Source organism: Hyalella azteca, unplaced genomic scaffold, assembly GCF_000764305.2.
Source record: "Hyalella azteca isolate HAZT.00-mixed unplaced genomic scaffold, Hazt_2.0.2 contig6498, whole genome shotgun sequence".
In the NCBI taxonomy this organism is placed as follows: domain Eukaryota; kingdom Metazoa; phylum Arthropoda; class Malacostraca; order Amphipoda; family Hyalellidae; genus Hyalella; species Hyalella azteca.
This window is the reverse complement of record NW_025936659.1, coordinates 391,164-408,960: the sequence shown is the minus strand read 5'-3', so window position 1 is coordinate 408,960 and position 17,797 is coordinate 391,164. Positions and strand designations below refer to the sequence as shown.

The following is a 17,797-nucleotide window of genomic DNA, read 5'->3' as shown; positions in this document are numbered from 1 at the left end:
GTCTTGGTTAATCCAACAATTGACGATTATCCTGCCTTTTAAATATGAAATAATTATCTATTTTTTTCTGTTAGTTAGAGAAATAGACTAGCGTTTCAGAGTTTTCTTTATTCTGTGTACCTCTTTTGAATAAAGTGATAGATTATTACCGAGAAACGACACAAACTCTTGGTTTGATTACATTATCACAACTTTTCTAGGAATCTTAGATAGGTAGGTCCCTGCGCACAAGACGGAGGTCGTTGTTTAGCTTCAAGTCGTATTACTTAGAAGGCTTGCATTGCAAAATTATCGATTTTTTCAAAATTTCTTAACCTGGATTTTTTTGCACTTCTGCGCATGATCTTTGTCTCGATGTACGAAGCGTTAATCAATCCTTTGTTCGCCGCTCTATCCAGCGCCATCATCGTTCATGTATAGACTACACTTTCCTGTATAGACTTTTCTTTCCAGTTCCAGATTTCCTGGCTTTCGGTTATGATTTTAACACGTTTTTCTTAGCTTAGCTTCGCGTTTGTTTGTTTGTTTGTTTGTTTATTTGTTTGTTTGTTTGTTTGTTGTTAACATTGACAACGAAAATTAGGCCACTTCTGATTGCTCTAGAGATCTGAAATTTCGCATGCAGGCTATTTTAAATCTGCCCGACACACGTTTTTTGGGGCGAACCATAATCTATTTTCTACTTTTTAGTCCACAAGAAAAACGTGTTTTTTTTAAAAGTTTTTTTAAGTATTTTATTCTAATATTTCTTTTCTTATGCGCTGTTGATGTTGCGCATATTAATCCATTCTAATTTCGAGTGTTGCACGTAGTGTTAACTTCATTTTAATTAATTTGTATTCAAAATATATAATCTTTGTGAATCTTGATTAGGAACTCCCTAGTTAGTGCAAACCGTCGTCGGTACTTCGCTCGGGCAATCGCTCGTAGCTGAACGAGTCGCATGCAGGCAGTCAGGCACCTTCCGGCCTATGGAAGTGAGACTTACGATCTGTACACTGAGAGAAAATTGACCGCTGTTTTGAGACACTTGGGTGTCTCAAGTCCTCTCCGAATTCGGTGAAGGGCGGCCACGCTGTGTCACTCGCTAATGTTGACGACTGTGGCGGTGCGCAATGCACATGTGTCAAAAATGTGTCACGCTTACCTCTTTCTCTTGTCACTTTTTCTTCGCTGTGCCACCGCTTTCTCTTCACATGAAATCCTCCGAATTTGGCGCTAATTTTATCATAGTTTTTGATCTTCTCACGGTTTCAGGTTTCACAATGGAGCGCTGGTGTACTACGGTATAATTGCTCCGGATTGAAACATATATTGTCTGCGACCTGGTTCTGAATTTATTCTGTTTTAATAGACTAAATTATAAGCAAATTGTGAAATCAATAACAATATTTGCAATTCAAATTACATTAATTTTCTATCATTTTTATAATGCACTGCACGCATTTCTAGTTCAACTCTCATTGTTGGGCAGCAATGGCGATCTTCTGAACGTGTCGCTGCTACTTAGGTTACGTATTCTCAGGCCTAACCCGAGAATGAGATCCTACAATTTTATATTAAATGCACACATGTTTCATAGAGTAATTATAAGGGTGAGTTCGGGAGGCGGGAGTTAAAGGATCCTATACCATGCATGCATATGTTAATCTTCAGATTTGTTTACGGTCGGTAGTACCCGATAAGAATATTATCATATTTGAGGCCCGATGTGAATGATATGCATTATATCGAGCTCATCCCCTTCCCAGATATGTTCGCTTATCACGTGATTATTCAAACAATCTGTGGGGACCTTGGATAGCTTTTCTTGTTTTCGTCCGTAGTGCACGTCTGATTGTTATCCAGTTCAGACTACCGCCGTGTCTCGTCTAATTAGCTTACCGTTGAGTATTTATTGCATTATAATATCATTCTAGTACAACGAAACTGATAAATCAATATTAATTTAATTATAAATTAAGTACTTTGGTACTCCTACGTTTTATCTCTTTCATTTGTTATGCCGGAGTTTTACTGTAGGGATAAAATTTACAGGTTTCAATTATTTTGAGAGCAGCTGACCGTCTTTAAGGGCCTAAAATTATCTGAAGATACGCTGTGAAATGAGGTAAATATAGGTTCCTGATGATAACAGATTTCGACATTCATTTAACAAATTTTGGCGATTTGATAAACTTGATTCGTTTACACGGTTTTCTTAAAGAGGAGATAAACTGTTGCCAAGAAAGACACTTAAGAAATATTTCATGTTAACTTTTGACTCAGCTTCTTTTCTGTTTTCCGGCCTTGAAGGCGAGAATAATGTTCATGATGTGGCTTGAAAACCGCAGGCAGTCAAACTGACTTAGATACTCCCGTATATTTTTTCGATTGTGGGTTCCCCAATTTCCCCCGAGTACCTTTACATTTGTATGATAGGGCTTCTAGGCTATTTGCCATTGTGTTTAAATTTCACTGTACAAGCATTAATTTTATTCGAAAACTAAAATTTTTCGATAAAGTTAACTCGTAGAGTAATTTAATAGGATGGGATTATTGATTCTCATCATTTCTACAGTACGCTGAATAAAAATCGAGTGGCTTTGATCTGTTACGGTGCGCTTCGTATAGCCATTTTCTTACTGCACAGCGGCGATTAGAGCTCTGATTGCGTGAGCGCGATTCTCAATCACACGGAATTTGCGAACCTTGTTCCAACAATACAATGCATCGTAACTCGTACCTTGTGAAACTCAGAAGCCCGTCGTCACAAGTTCTAGGATGATGCAGCAGTTGTATTTTTGGGGCCTTCCTTGGCTTTGATAGAGGTGATTAATCGCAGTAGACGCTGATGTCACCCGAAAAGTGCGTCCTTTGTTGGCCGCAATTTGCCAGTCATCAGCTGCTTCGTTTTAGGCTTCCTGCACTTTCTCGTGAGTTTGTGTGCACTTAAAGACTGTCTTGCGAAAACGAAAAGCAGCAGTCTTGCCAGAATATGAGTTACCACAAGCGTTGAAATTTATTTACTTCATGTGCAACTTTTCGCAGGAAAATCGACCGTGATAGGTTAACCACCGTTTCTCAACTCTTGTTACTTTTTTCACCTTTCATAATATTTAGTTCGTTTTTCTTAACGTCGTTATATTCGTGTGACAAATTCAACGCTGTAAACTGATTTTTGACAGTTCTATTATGGTGTAATTTTGTCATCCTTTATTAGAAAATGTTCAGTATACATATGCCTCTCTCAAACACGAGAAATAATTGTTCGCCTAGTTGTCTTACTGCGCGAGAAGCTCACGCATTCTGTCCAGTGTATGCACTGCGATGTAAGCGTCATTTTACTGTTGTACGTTGGCCAATTGTCCACCTCTCGCGTGAGTCATCACGAATAACGCTGCGCGTAATGCTTGCTGTCTTGCACGCCACGCAGCTCCGTTCTGTTACGCACACGTGGTGTACAATAAAGTAAACTCAAATAATCTCTTTTTAGATACTTGAATACGACTACTTTTCTGTTTCGTCGTATGTCGGTTGTATTCGCCGTTAATTGTTCTTAAAATCACTTTGTGATCTTTTCACACGATCGAGGAAGATAAGTTAAAGAAATATTAATACATAATAATAATTTTGAATTCAACGAACAAAAATTTGAAGTGCATTCAAGCTGTTCCGAGTTTTCTTGAGATGAAGAAAAATTATCCGTTTCAAATGATCAAAAGTTCAAAATGATCCGTTTCGTCTGCCGAATCTTCAAGTTGAGTTTTCTGCAAATTGTTCAAATGGTTGAAGGCCCGAACTGGTGATTCGTTATAGCAAACAGGGTGACGAAAGTGTGACGTAAAAAATAAAGATAAGTCGACAAGTCTTGGATCTGGATTACTGAATATTGTGGAAGAAATAGATTTTTATTAAGAATATTCAAATTTAGCGGGAGCAAAATATTCAAATATTGGAGACCAGATAACCGAGATAATTTTACATATGACCTAACTTGAGAATTATTGACCATGTGTGGTTGAACACTTTCAGTAGAAAGAATTATTGGGAAAAATAGTGAAAATCAGTTGGGAGAGATGGGAGGTTAGACGAGAAAAAAAATAGGAAGAATAGTAAGAGGTTTAACTGCTTTTTAAAGTTAGAAATAACCTTAATCTTGAAATTTAATAGCAGTAAATTTTGCGAGTACAGGTTTAAGTTACCGCACAAACAGCAATGAACAGTTAATTTGAAAATTTGTTCAATTAAGTTTTACTAAACTAGGTTTAGATTCGACGAGATAAATTTGATTAAAATTACTCTGAGAGTTTGAGCCTTGAACTAAGTTCAACTTCCCATTGACGGATGAATGATCTAAATAGTGCAAAAAAAATACCAAAATGTAATTTAAACAGCATTCATTAAAAAATTAGGAAACAGTGTTACATCAAGCGGTTAAAAAAACTTAAATTTGGGTGCCAATCAGTTGCAACTCTGTTTGGTGATGACACTTTCGGTTTAAGCGTGACAGTTTTTTCCGAAAAATTTAATCTCAATAGAATTGAAACGTGCATCGTCACGTTTATACATACATATGCACTAGAGGAGAAATTTTCTCGAATTATTTGCTAACTCTGGATAACTCCTGAGACCTTCTTTAGAACCGCTGACTTTGAACCTGTTCTATAAATGAAATCAGAAAAATGAAGTAAACATAGAATCTATGCAATCACAAATCTACGGTGAGCGATAAGGAATTTCTCACAGTACAGTAGTGCCAGTTCACAATTAGTGGATCTCCCATTTATTTTCTGTTATTCCGAATTCGAACCTAAAATGAGTACTACTGAGAAGGCTACTGCCACTACGAGCTTTTGGAGGCTGAAGTGGCGGTTGGCTCGTCAAAAATTTTCCCGCTCTGAGCCTCAAAAAGCTCTGTTCAATGTCGACCAGGAAGCATACGACTCAAATCATTGGTAAATCTTTTTATTTTTTTGCTGCAGTAAATCTATTGGTGCTTGCTTAGAAATCGCTTCAATGTGGGTATGAACAATTATATGTTCAGAGTGTGTCTTTTTTTGTATTTGCATTTCGGGCTAACTGAGGAGTTATTGTATCCCGATGCAAGTTACTTGAGATTGAAGTTCTTTTGCGTGGGGCTCCATTCAGTCGTTCCTTATTTATAGAATTAATATTGACTCAGAGTCAAGTTTTCCATATTATCCTATTGTGTTGCTCTAAAAGAAAACAACACATATAATGTTATTTTTAATGAAAAATGTTGTAATGTTTATGTGATTATTCAATTTTTTACAGAATTTTTGCTTAATATAGTTCATTCTTTTATGTATTTATCACTCAAATATCTCGTACATGTGTATATTTTCAGTAATCATTGTATCTATTCATGAAGTGTGGATAAGAGCAAATTGTAGCGTCACTCACGAGGAGCTTGTGGTGTCGGCCAGTGCGTGTTGTGTTGGTGTGATACACGTCAATGTCCACGTGGTGTTTCGGTCTGTCTCTGCCTAGCGTGCCATCGTATTTGTGCCTAGGCTGCTCCGCTCACCATAGTACTGTAGTAGCCTCGTCCACAGCTTCCACAGAGCCACTCACCGCTCCTACCTACTATCGCAACATGAGAGACAGGTATGGATTAAGTAGATTATTATTTGCGCATCTGTTCACCTCTATTGTGTTGATGTGCTCCTTGCGAACATTAGATTACACTCTTAGCCGGCCTCTTGAACCAGCAAAACTATTCTTTTGACGATACTACTACCAATTTAGCAGGTTGGATCTCAACAGGTTTGTTTCCGAGAAGTGACAGCATATGCTGGAGAAGAAACATAAATTTTAATTTTGTCTAGGTGTTGATCACGGTTTTACTATGCCTTTTGCGAATTGGAATAGTATTGCACTATAAGTTCAACTACGTAACTTTAATGACGTTACAAAATGTTCTTTTTAGAAGGTTAGGTAAATGATACCAATCCATTGCATCATTCAATCCGTGATAATCAATTATAACTCCTGTTTTCTCGTTAATGTTGCTCGATGGTACGGGTGTGCCACTTTTTTACCTGTTCGATGAGCTGAAGAAATAAGGCGAAATGTTACTCGCAGCCTATCAAATAGTAACACCTGGATCTTAATAGTGGCTTATTGTCAGCTTTTTATCATAAAATTAGCAACATATTAATATAAATGCTGAATTTAGTTATTTTAGTCTAGATAGTTGATCAGGTATGGTAAGGTTTAGTCCCATGGGTCTTCTTTTTGTCTCGTGTATGGCTTTGTAGGGCTGTAAAAAGCAGTCGTGTTCTGTAATCTGGCAACTCTTTCTCTTGCCAAAATGGTCATCTCTAGAGAGGATATTGCCCTCACCGTCTGCGGCTTAAACTGCATTAGCTCGCACATGGGTGCTGCAAACATGTGATGGTTTGGCATCGGTTCAAAATTTTACCCCCTGAAATACTTTGGCTACTGCTAGTTTGAACTGTGATGTATCTGTCAGGCGGGATATTAAGCGCCACCTGACTGATTATATATTGTTCTACCAGAGGACAGGGATTCGTTTACCAAGTGCGTGAGGAATAAGTACGACGACATCTGTCCAGGAAACTAATCTTGATATGGGGTGGATACACATGAGATACAATACAGGTATAGGCTAAGGCGTCGACCGTCAGGTCGAGATAACTTTAACGAATGTTACATGACGGCGTACGTGTCAGTTACTGGGAGCCTTACTAAGGTACCCAGCCCTTTTATAGACTCGCGATTTCTGCCCACTACCGTGATCTTGATCGCGTGGTCCGTCACGTGATGCTGTCCATGCTGACTCAGGTCTAGTACTTTTCCATCGACACCGGACATATCTCGGCTCTTATTCGTTTGGCGTTTGATATACCTATAAGCTATATAGTTTAGACTATGAAATGCCTGTTTTTTTCCTTTCTTGCTTGCGTGGGTTGCCTTACACTTAGAATACAAAATGCACCAATACGTAGGTGCATTTTAATACATAAGGAAGTTCTGTTTTGGTCTTAAATGCCATTTTTTGGGGCTAAACCTGCGATTCCGAAGCTCCTTCAGGAAACCTGGCGCTGTCGTATCACGCTCATTATCTTTGCGCAGCGCGTCTGTAATTGAGCCAACAGGTCACAGCATTAGATCTTAGCGGGCCTGTTCCTTCATTAGGAAGGTGCGACCTGTTGAGCTGCTTAAGTCTAAAGAAAACGCCAACTTCCTGGCATTGTTCTTACCCGTTGAACGGAGCTAGGATGTAAAAAAATTCTCGGTGCATCGCCCTTGCGTTCTCATGCATGCTGTGTTTGCCTTCACGCTTCTTTCTCAACGCCCGCCGCCTCACGCTGCGACGCGCACGATTTCTTACTCCGACTCCTGCTAATTTTGGTTTATCTCATTCATTTTGTACGTAATTATATACGGGGGCCAGACTATTCATTCCCTTTTGGAGGTTCTTTCAAATAAATGTCTTGGCTTGATACATGTATCTTAATTTGGATTGAAATTAATTTCATCTCGAAACATTTTTTATCGTTACTCTTTTAGATGTATGAAAGCCTTCTATATTTTTAAAATTCACGATTATTGCCTACAACTATTCCATTTGGTCTTACAAATTAACACCATGGCATGTGGTGAATTTTTGTACTTGTATCTGAATTTGTAAATAATTATTTACTGACGGATAATTTATGGATCGTTCCCTGTAAGAACCATGTTACACTCGCTCTCCGACATGTTCAGGAGTATATCATTCTGTTATACCTCATGCTGTCATTATTGCAGTAAACTAGCCTTGCCACCGAGAAGTGTTTCACCTTGAACTCTCTCCCACTTCACGCTACTTTGTTGCAACCCATTATCTGCCTTCAATTGGGATCATTATTGTACTCACGTATCTCATTTACTCAGGAGAGTCTTGTGAGTTTCATTTCCATTTATAGGAAGCACATGCTTGCATTTATAATCCTGTGCATTATTCTCCTGGAAAATCATTTCAAATGCAAGATCTTTATTCATGACTCGTATTCTTATCACACCATACGAGTAGCTTAATTTATAAATCAAACAACGCACAAATGCAAGTCCTGCGTTCATAACTGGAAGCTTGTAGTTTGTAGTTCGTCATATACGAAGATTATATTAATTATGTCATGTCTTGAAAAATCATCATGATGTGAAATATACGATTTTTATTAGTTTTGTTTTCGGGTATTCTTGCTTGACGAAGACTGAATTTTATTCGTTATTTTCTTTCTAATGTTCACATATGACATAAACTCTCTTAAGTCGCTCTCATTCTGGATTTCATGCACGGTGCTGTTGCAAGTTCGTGCACAATGCAGTGCTTAAGCAATCCTTGGACTTGTCCTTGCGCTTTCACTGAGCGTAGCTTGCAATATTCGCGTTGCAAGCCATGCGGTTGCCCTGCATTCTCTGGTTTTAACCGCTGGCCTCAATACTTCCTGCCCTGCTTAATTCTAAAGACAGCTCATTTATATTCTTCCGTTACGTCTGTGGCTTTCTTAGTTATACATGAATTGTTGCGTTCAAATTTGTTAATGTATGATATGGCGTTGCGCGATGATTTTTTGTAGATGTAAATTCAAGTATATGTAAAAGGGTTTTTGTTGGTAGATATACTCGCATCACAGCTAATCTTTCTATGCGGTAATACAGCTCTTAATAACCTTCCAGTGATTATATGTTTAATAGAATCTATGCATTTCAATACTTGAATTTGTTTACCGCCTTATGCTATTAGTATTAATTAATTGTGAATTTTAGATACTTGGTCCAGATTCTCAATATTATTCGCTTGTATTTTAGTGTCGTTATTCGAATATTCAAAAAAAAGATGAGTTTAAAACGGATAAACATGTGAAAATTTCTTGCAGCGTATTTGTTCGTAAATTTCGCGCTCGGGTTACCTTATGAAGTTGATACGTTCGAGGTCATGGTTTCTGGACAGTGAATTCGAGTCTTCCATTTATTCATCTGATCTCCCTACGCGTTGTCATGTTGTTTCAGTGGTTAATATAGTGAGTCATACAAAGGGATATTCAAAACTATCTACAGGTGTAAGATTTCCATGGAGGTTCTGTAGGAAATAAGATTCAGTGAGCAAATATAGCCTAGCCGTCGCTCCATAGTATACTTGTCTGAGCAGGTCCTTGTTTGATGCAATCGACAGGCCGGACGTGGCCTTAAACAGTAGCCTCAGCTTCCTGTTCGCACACACATTTTCTGTCTGTTCAATAGCTTATGAACTGTATATCGCCATAATAAATCAATGCTTACTGTCTGTTCAGTAGCTTATGAACTGTATATCGCCATAATAAATCAATGTTTGAATAACCCCGAGTTGTTTGTGCAATTCTTTTGGCCAGGCATTTTACTGCGGGACGTGAATAAGTTGTAGAACAATTCTTTTAGGTTCTGTAGGCGCTAATTTTTTTATACACTAATTGAATCAGATCGTTGCTAAAATGAAAGTTTAATCTTAAAATCCGCAATATTTGTCGAATTTCATTACCGCCACTCTCTCTTGACCACGCTGTACAGTGTACAGCTTGTGTGAATTAACTCGTAGCCAGTTTTTTTAGTTCACACTATTTGTTTTTGATGACTTCGACTTACTTGCTTGCGACAATCTCAAAATATGATTTACTGTATTTTACAATCCTCTCCTCGACATTGTCGTCATCGATTCGAGTTCACGTGTTCAAGGTTTATGGAGTTATGGTTTAAGCCACAAATTAATCTTTCCGAACATCAATTGTGTGATTAAATTTCTCTTCCTTTCATGCTTATTCGAATGCCTGTATTGAGCGTTGTTATTTTGACTGAATAGTTTTAACTCTGAGAAAGAGAGAGTAAGTTAAGGAGGCGAATGCATTAATCTTAACAGTTGGCTCGCAATTGAAGGGTAATTTTTTCGGATTTTTTTGCTTTTGATGGCTTTGGGGAGCTGTTCTGATACGATCCTAATTTAAATAGTATTATAATAATGAATAGTTTCAAAATTTGTCTCCATCACTATATGATGAAACTGCGCATATATTATAATATAAAACTGCGAAGAATAATGGGAGTCACGTAGGTCAAGTATACGGCGTCCGCCTATCTCGCTTATCTGATTATAATAATTATAATATAAAACTGCGAAGAATAATGGGAGTCACGTAGGTCAGGTATACTTATCTCGTTTATCTGGCTCGCTTTGTTATGGGAGCGCGCGCCTGCGGTGAAACAATGGCTCATTGCGCTACGCTCTTCGCTCTCACTTTATTTTTAAAGCTCACGAAAGTTCTTCATAAAGTTCAGGGATAAACCGTTTTATTTTGTTCGAGGTTATCATACTTCCTTACGTTAATTTGACTTCAACGTCTATTTTATGTCTAATTTCTAAATGAAATGATTTTTCGTTTTGCAAGATGATGCTCATTTCCTACTGCACTTCGAATCTTATGGGTTCAATCTCATTGTAAATTTTGATAATACAGGCTGAGATAAGTATCAACGACTTTAAATCCCAAAGCAGTGGCTTCTTTTCACATTTTTCGTATTCTTAAATAAGAGACTACATTAGATTAATGTTTGAGTCAAAGTCTTAGTCTTTAATTGTGGGACATTGCCCACCGTATTTTGAACGCGGCACCCGCGCTCAACTGTGCGATCGTTAGAAGCGCTCGACTGCAATCCTGGCTGTGGACTCGTACGTGCGTGTCTGTGAGAAGGTATCTCTTAACTATAACGGTCGGACGAACGTTTTTTCCAGTTTCCCATATCTTACGCGCATTTTAATTCAAAACGACTTCAAAAGTCACTGTTGATACATTTCAAATGTAAATTATATTTTTAAGTTACGGTCTACAATGAAGAGCTTTGAACATCATTTTTGAGAGCTAAAATAGTATCATGTTTTTGAGAGCTAAAAACTTACGTTTGCCAATTTTCAGTCCTGCGATTGTATTAAAGCTTGGTATCGACACAACTTATTTTGCGAATAGAGCGCTCAAAATTGTTGAAATTAATGCGCTCTCACGATCGAATGTCACTCAATATAACAGCGTGTGGACCGATATGATTGTTCGAAGTCAGGTGCTGTTTGAGCTTTCGCGGCAAGTCTATTTCTGGGCCGCTTTTTGAGTTAGCAGGTGAGCGTTACGAAAAGTGTCGGAATTATTCATCACGATTCTTTCCTTACACATGCTTCAGGGTTCCCTGCTTAATTCCGACAGACTCACCTAGTCTGTTCCAATTCCGATAAGTTTACCTTTTGAATTCGTTTTAAAGCGGTTAGTATCATATGGTGTTCCATTTAAATGAATCGATCGTTGGATTTGATCAAAAGGAATTTTGTGCGACTTGCTATTTCCTTGTGTATCAGCGTGTCATTTTCCTAGTTTCTTCGTTACAAAATCGAATATAAGGTGCAGTTGCTAGTACCTTCTTCGTTTCGGATAAAGCATCTTGATTTCATTGGCTAATTTAACCAGGAATGACTTACTATGGATATTTTGGTACCTCTCATGAGCTAGAATTATTATAGACGTTTTATTCTTCAATGTAGTGGAATGTCCTAGAGAGGGCTTTCTAATAACAAAAATTTTCCTCGCAGGTGTACCACGCCGTCTGGTGGTGTAGGCAGCAACGGATGCTTGGGAACCCCCTTGCGAGGACCGGTGCTGTCAAGCGGCAACAGCAGCGTCCGCTCGTCACCCCACCACACTGGCAAGAGGAGCCTCAAGCATGAGAGCGGCAAACCCACACGTCTGCCGGTGCTGCGGTCCCAGACGGAGGAACAAGCCGGGTCTCCAGTACTTATGGACAAGGCTCTTCAACAGCAACTGTTGTGCGACTGTCGGGCCACCAAGACTATGCTGCTGCAGCTTAGGGCTGTTCTTCTCAACGCTGATGCTAGTGCTACGCCTCATGCTCTCGACATTAAGGTTGGAATTAATTATAACACCTTGTTTTTTTCTTTTTTCTGTGTTCAATACTTGTTAATTGCCTGAAACTTCTGCTGATTGTATCGGTCGAAGAGTCGATAATTCACGCATTGGCAAACCTTATTTTGGATAAAAGTTCCATCAATCGCTAAATTGAGTATTTCGCCTGTTGTGTGTCTCTGACATTGGAACACAACAAATGTAACTGTGAATTGTCAGGAGTTCATTTTGTTATAGTGTTCCTTGAAATGTATTGCCTTAATGACTTACTAGAATATGTATGGCCATTCAAAGAATATGTATGGTAATTAAAATAACATCTATTGTAATTCAACAGCTGCTTGTAATTATTATTGCAGGAAGCGGAGAGTAATCCATGTGATACTCAGATGAGGTGCAATGGAGCACAAAGCGTGGGCGATCAAGCGACCAGAGACGCGCTGACTCAGCAGAACGCTTCGTCACTGGAGTCCCTCCTACAACAGAACAATGACCTCAGAAGACAGGTTAAACACTCAGAGATCTCATTATGATTAATAAAATTCACTTGTAAACCAAAAATGTAATCATAAATCCATTTTTAGCCCTTTTTATCTCATTCAATTTCAGCTACAAAATGTTTACGTGATATATTACCTTTTGACGTGCTACTGCGCTACCTCTGTGTTACAGTTGCAACTGTCTAAAAGTTTTACGATATTCCAAAAGTAAAAATGAGTATTTTTGTTCACAGATCATCCAACTGCAAGAAGAAATGGAAGAGCGAGACCGCACAGTGCGACTACTGCAGCTGCAGTTGGGCCAGGCTATCCCGAACCAAACTTTAATCAACGGCACGAGCTCGTCCATCAAAGACCTGGGCAACCAGCGTCTGGTGCGCAGTCTAGGAGAGCCTGGCAAGCTGCTCATGAACAACGCGGCCACGCAGACTGACAGAACCAGCAGGATGTTCGGGGTCTCTTCCCTCACGCGACAGCCTTCTGTTGATGATGGTTTAGGTCCTACTGTCAGGTGAGATTTATATTTATCTCCATTTTCATCTTAAATTTTGAAACAAGTTATTATTTTTGACGAATATTGATCCTTCTTTCCCTTTCTTTGTGTGATACAAGATGTTGCCAATGAATTTGTTACTTCTGGAATTGAAATAGTAAGGCCTTAACCCTCTACCGCCGTTTGTCACTCTCCGGGAACATAACTTTCATATTGAATTACACGTAAACTATTGATTGTAGGCTGTTGAAACCTTAGGACGTTTGTACGCAACAGAGAACATTTTAAAGTTGTCGTACGTGGCGGCAACCATCAGTGCAAGTCATTTTGCGCTCACTAGAACGCGTCCTTTTTGGGTAGGCTTGTGTGACAATATTGCTCCGGTTATTCATGTCAGGCGGTAGAGGGCTAAGATCGAGACTTTTATCTTATCATTGAGTTTGCAAACTGCGTCTGGCACATATTTCCCCTTGAAAAAAGTGTTCATGAGCCGTGTGACTCATTCTGCTTCTTTCTCTCTCAAGCTTCCGATTGGGCAAGGTAATGGCTTTATCATAGTTGCTTATGCTCGGTGTTGTGGAAAATCTTAAAATTTGTAATATAATTATTACCTCATCTCCTTCTTCGTACCGATTGTGTATTATTCATCTGTGTTTATGTGTTGCAAAATTATCATTCGTTTGATTTACACCTACGTTTGCCTCTTATGCGAGGCTGTGTAATTTTTTTTTATTAATTTCCTTCAGGAATTTTGGAGAAGCGTTTTATTAGGAACTATCAATTGAGCTTTTTATCTCCGATATCAATGCTAAATTTTATAACAAATATTTGAATTCTCCGAAATGTTACATGTTCGACTTGCTCCAGTGTATTAATTCTCATTTCCCTTTCATGCTGGCAGGTTCATGTGGTGAGTTATGCAAGTTGATTTTTTCGCTCATTTTTTCTATATTCAACACAAATTTAGGCACATTTTTCAAATGGAATTTTATATCCTTTCTGTCATATGTACCTAATTATTGCTCATATTCTCTGCGATTAATTTTTTATAAATATTTAATGCTGGACTATTATTCATCTTTCCTGACATTATAAGGTTATTCAAATTATTTCCTTTCTCAAAACTTTTGCCCTCTCAGCCCTTCCATTTTTTTTTTTACTTTGTCGTTTCAGTCATTTGGCCAATTTGTCGTTTCAGCCATTTTTCAGTTGGTTTAGCGGCCCAACACTTTATGTTATTTATTAGTGACACTTCTACTCAGAACTTTTTTTTACCCACGTATCTAATCGATGAATTTAAAGGCCAAACAGACCTTAACAAGCGTTTGTTGTTCGCAGTTCTGAAGAGAGTGACTGCGCCACCCCCAGCCGAAGTCGCTCACTCTCACGAGCCTCTTGCCTTGGAGCCTCTGATAGAAACTCGGTCAATTCAGACGACCAAAGCGGCTCTCTGACGACTCCTTCGTCATCGACTCGATCTTCTCCTTCATGCGACCGATTTGGAAGCTCTAACTCGCCGACAAATAAATTACCTATTAGTAAATTAACTCGAGGCAAACGTGATGTTCAATGCGCTAGTGAACGAATAGCCAAGCCGACCAAATCGTTTCTTGACAAAAGAATAGACACCAAAGGAAATTCGAGCCCTATTAAAGCAAGAAGCGAATCTTTAAATGAAGGGAGAAATAGGGAGATTTCCTGTAAAACTTTCCAGGAGAGAAAAGAGATTTTTTCCGTAGCTCAAAGCCCTGCTCGAAATGCCAATGCTGCAAGGTCATCTTAATGCTCCTTGTAAGTCAGTAGAGTCATTCACTTCAGCTGTCTGTCTTAAACCTTGAAAACAGCAGAGGAGAGATCTTTGTAATAAAAATTACAATCGGCATTAGTTCTTTAGTTGTAAAAATTGTATATTGGCTCTAAGATTTATCTTAGTGTGTTCTTACAGCTGTAGAATAGTTATAAAATAAGTGACTGGGACAGCTATTTAGCGTGATCTAGTGCACTATTCTAGTGTATCTAGTGTATGTATCTAGTGTATCTAGTGTATGTGACAGGAAGTGTTGCTTGAACACTACTAATGTGTTATTTTGAATGGTGATTGGTACTGTAAGATCTCTAGCTATACTTAATTGCCTTCAAAATTCGTGAAATTTGCTTGTGATGCGCGACAAATATGAACCCTTTGTTCGATCATTTTAGCCCGCGCATTTCGATGTGTATTAAAAACGCTCGTTCTTGGTGGAAGTTTTTTACAAATTTTCATTCGTTGTGTCCCATATTTTGAATTGGCTTCTATATTATCACTGGCGCAGCATCAAAATGCGTCACTAAATCGGGCCATCGAAGTTTGCGCTCGACGAGGGAAATTGTTCCCTTCACCTACTTATTGTCATACAACAACTATCACTTGTAAGGCCTATTTTTCTTGATTTGTTTCATTTCCTTACTGTGATATGTTAACTGAGTACGGATGCCTACTCATTCTGCTATTCGGATTTTAATTAAAGGTTTTCTTTTATTGTGGTCGTTGCAACAGATCCGCTCCGTATGCAGCGTTATGCATTAATGAGTTCCTAAGAGATGCAAGTCTTGAGTAGCTTCTTTTGTGTTGAGTCGGAACACCAAAGATTATTTTAGAAGCCCTGATAGGGCAGCGCGTGTGAGAAATATGCGTTTAATTTTTAGTTGCCAGTTATGATCGTAACGGCGGCGTTGTGATGCAAATAAACTCTGCTATTGCGTCTGCTTTTGCCCGATTCTTTATCTTGAAAAAATGATTTTATTCCCCTTATAGATATCTTAATTACAAATCTTGAAAACGCCTCATTTTCTCCTTGCTATTTGTTAATTTCCGAAATGAATTTTGTCTGAATTTTTACGTGATCACAACTATTAACCGGTTTTTGACTACATCTTTGTCTTGTCTGCAACGTCAAAACGCCATTACTGCGAACCAGGTGCCGATGCTTCTACCTAATTTCCTCTTACCTTATTACAGTGGATCTGATGATAATAACTATAATAATAACCATGATCTGCACATCTCAACTATCTCTCATTATGCTATGTATTAAACCTGTGGAAGTAGACCCGCAACCAGTATTGTGTCTCTTCACCATTGACTGAATGATTGTGTGTTCTCTAGTGGGATTGTACGTATGTTATTTATGTTCTATTTATGATTGCTTAGCGTAGATCGATGGTATAATTAGTTTATATCCCATCCTTCGCTACTTGCTTGTACGGGTGCCGATCTTCTGAATATGTACCTTGCTTGAAAATGGTTTGGTTTAGATATTTTCAATAATAAGCGAAGTATTCTAGAAATTCCTATTGATCTTCAATATCAATCGGATAAGGAGTATGGGCGTTACTCGAACAAAGTTTCTGTTCAAAAATATAATTAATCCAATATTCTTTCATCTGCTGCACCGCAGAGGATTTTAATTTTTCGTTCTATTGATTTTCCAAATGAGAAATTTACAATATTGTATTGTATTGTTCAAGTACTTGAAGATTTTCAAATTATTGACTTAATAACATGTGAAAAACGTAGATTATTAGTTGATAAATGAATACGTCACTTGGAGATTCACAAGAGGCAAAAATTGCTTTCGTTCAAATACTAAATAATTTGGAAATGTAGGACAAGCATTGACTTTTAGACTTGCGTTCGTGCAGCCTCTTAACCATTCCTCAGTGATTACGTTGAGTCAATTATGTTCGGATTGATAGGCTTAGCAATGTTATTGATGCACAAACATTCATTGCGAATACTATACTGGGAGCTTCAACGTCTTGAAATCTTCATAATTAATGTTGTTCCTTGTGCTCTTATCCTGAATATATATAACTGTAAACCATACCGCCAACTAGCTTAACTACGGGCGTATAAGGCTGCCAGAGAACGCCTCATTGTATACATTGAGAACGCATTGTACAGAGGACATCAGTTACAGTGAGTAATCTCTTGTTGCTAATAATTTTTGTCAATCAGCGTGATGATGGTTTGAACTCAGATCTTTGGAGCGTTGGTTGTACAGGTTATATCCAACTGTGATTTTATTTTATAGTTGTTGATATTTTACATTCCTGTTAGTGGTTTCTGCGGATAATGAATATACTGCTACGGATGAGCTTTTTCTGAGAAGATTCGTTTTGTCATCATTTGAAGGTTTTCTCTTTCTATAACTACATTCATTCTTATTCTTCTTAACATCGAAAGGAATGCTAAAGTTTTCCTCCTTTTTTGCATTTCAACAAATAAAATCAATCTGTCTACAATATTGTATTTCATGTCCTTCTAGTCTTTTACATCTTTCCATCTATATATTGAATGCTGAAGACATGCGTGAATACAAATACATGTTTTGGTGTTTATGTTTTCATGTTTAATGAAAGAAACCTGTAATCACAGTTAATAGGAGAGTTAGTAACGGTTCTGATATTTCCTTCAACTTTGGGAATTATTGAAAATATGACAATTATCGTAATTTTTTATTACCGGTAATGATGTAACTGGGACATTCATCCAAGAGAAAAAAATCAGACCAAAAATATATCTACATTTAATACTGATGTAGGGTGAAAAAGGTCCACTAGAGAGTTTTAAGGAATATTAAGATGTATCAAAGTAATATAACAGGAGAGGCACTCGACTAAATTTCACAAGACATTTACTTGCAATTGAATTCTTAAGTAGTAAATTAAGCGTCGGGATAACAACTCAATTGTATTAATAAGTAATTCATTCAATTAGTTCACGCGCAGAACACCTAAGTGACACTTAATCCTTTAGAAAACTTAATAATAATAGATTAAAATTATAGCGTAAAAAGAAAACCGTAACAATAATA

The 17,797-nt window shown here is 37.9% G+C and overlaps 1 protein-coding gene across 4 annotated transcripts in view; it reads left to right on the top strand.

Annotated features, from left to right (window-relative positions):
• Positions 1-17,225, top strand: part of LOC108675896 — a 56,039-nt gene extending 38,814 nt beyond the window's left edge. For all 4 annotated transcript variants that reach the window (XM_018163947.2, XM_018163949.2, XM_018163948.1 and 1 more), the window contains 4 exons: positions 11,618-11,948; positions 12,308-12,454; positions 12,682-12,959; positions 14,280-17,225. In XM_018163947.2, coding sequence (XP_018019436.1) covers positions 11,618-11,948; positions 12,308-12,454; positions 12,682-12,959; positions 14,280-14,724 — 1,201 coding nt within the window. In that variant the 3' untranslated portion in view covers positions 14,725-17,225. The remainder of the gene's footprint in view (positions 1-11,617; positions 11,949-12,307; positions 12,455-12,681; positions 12,960-14,279) is intronic.
• The last annotated feature ends 572 nt before the right edge of the window (positions 17,226-17,797 follow it).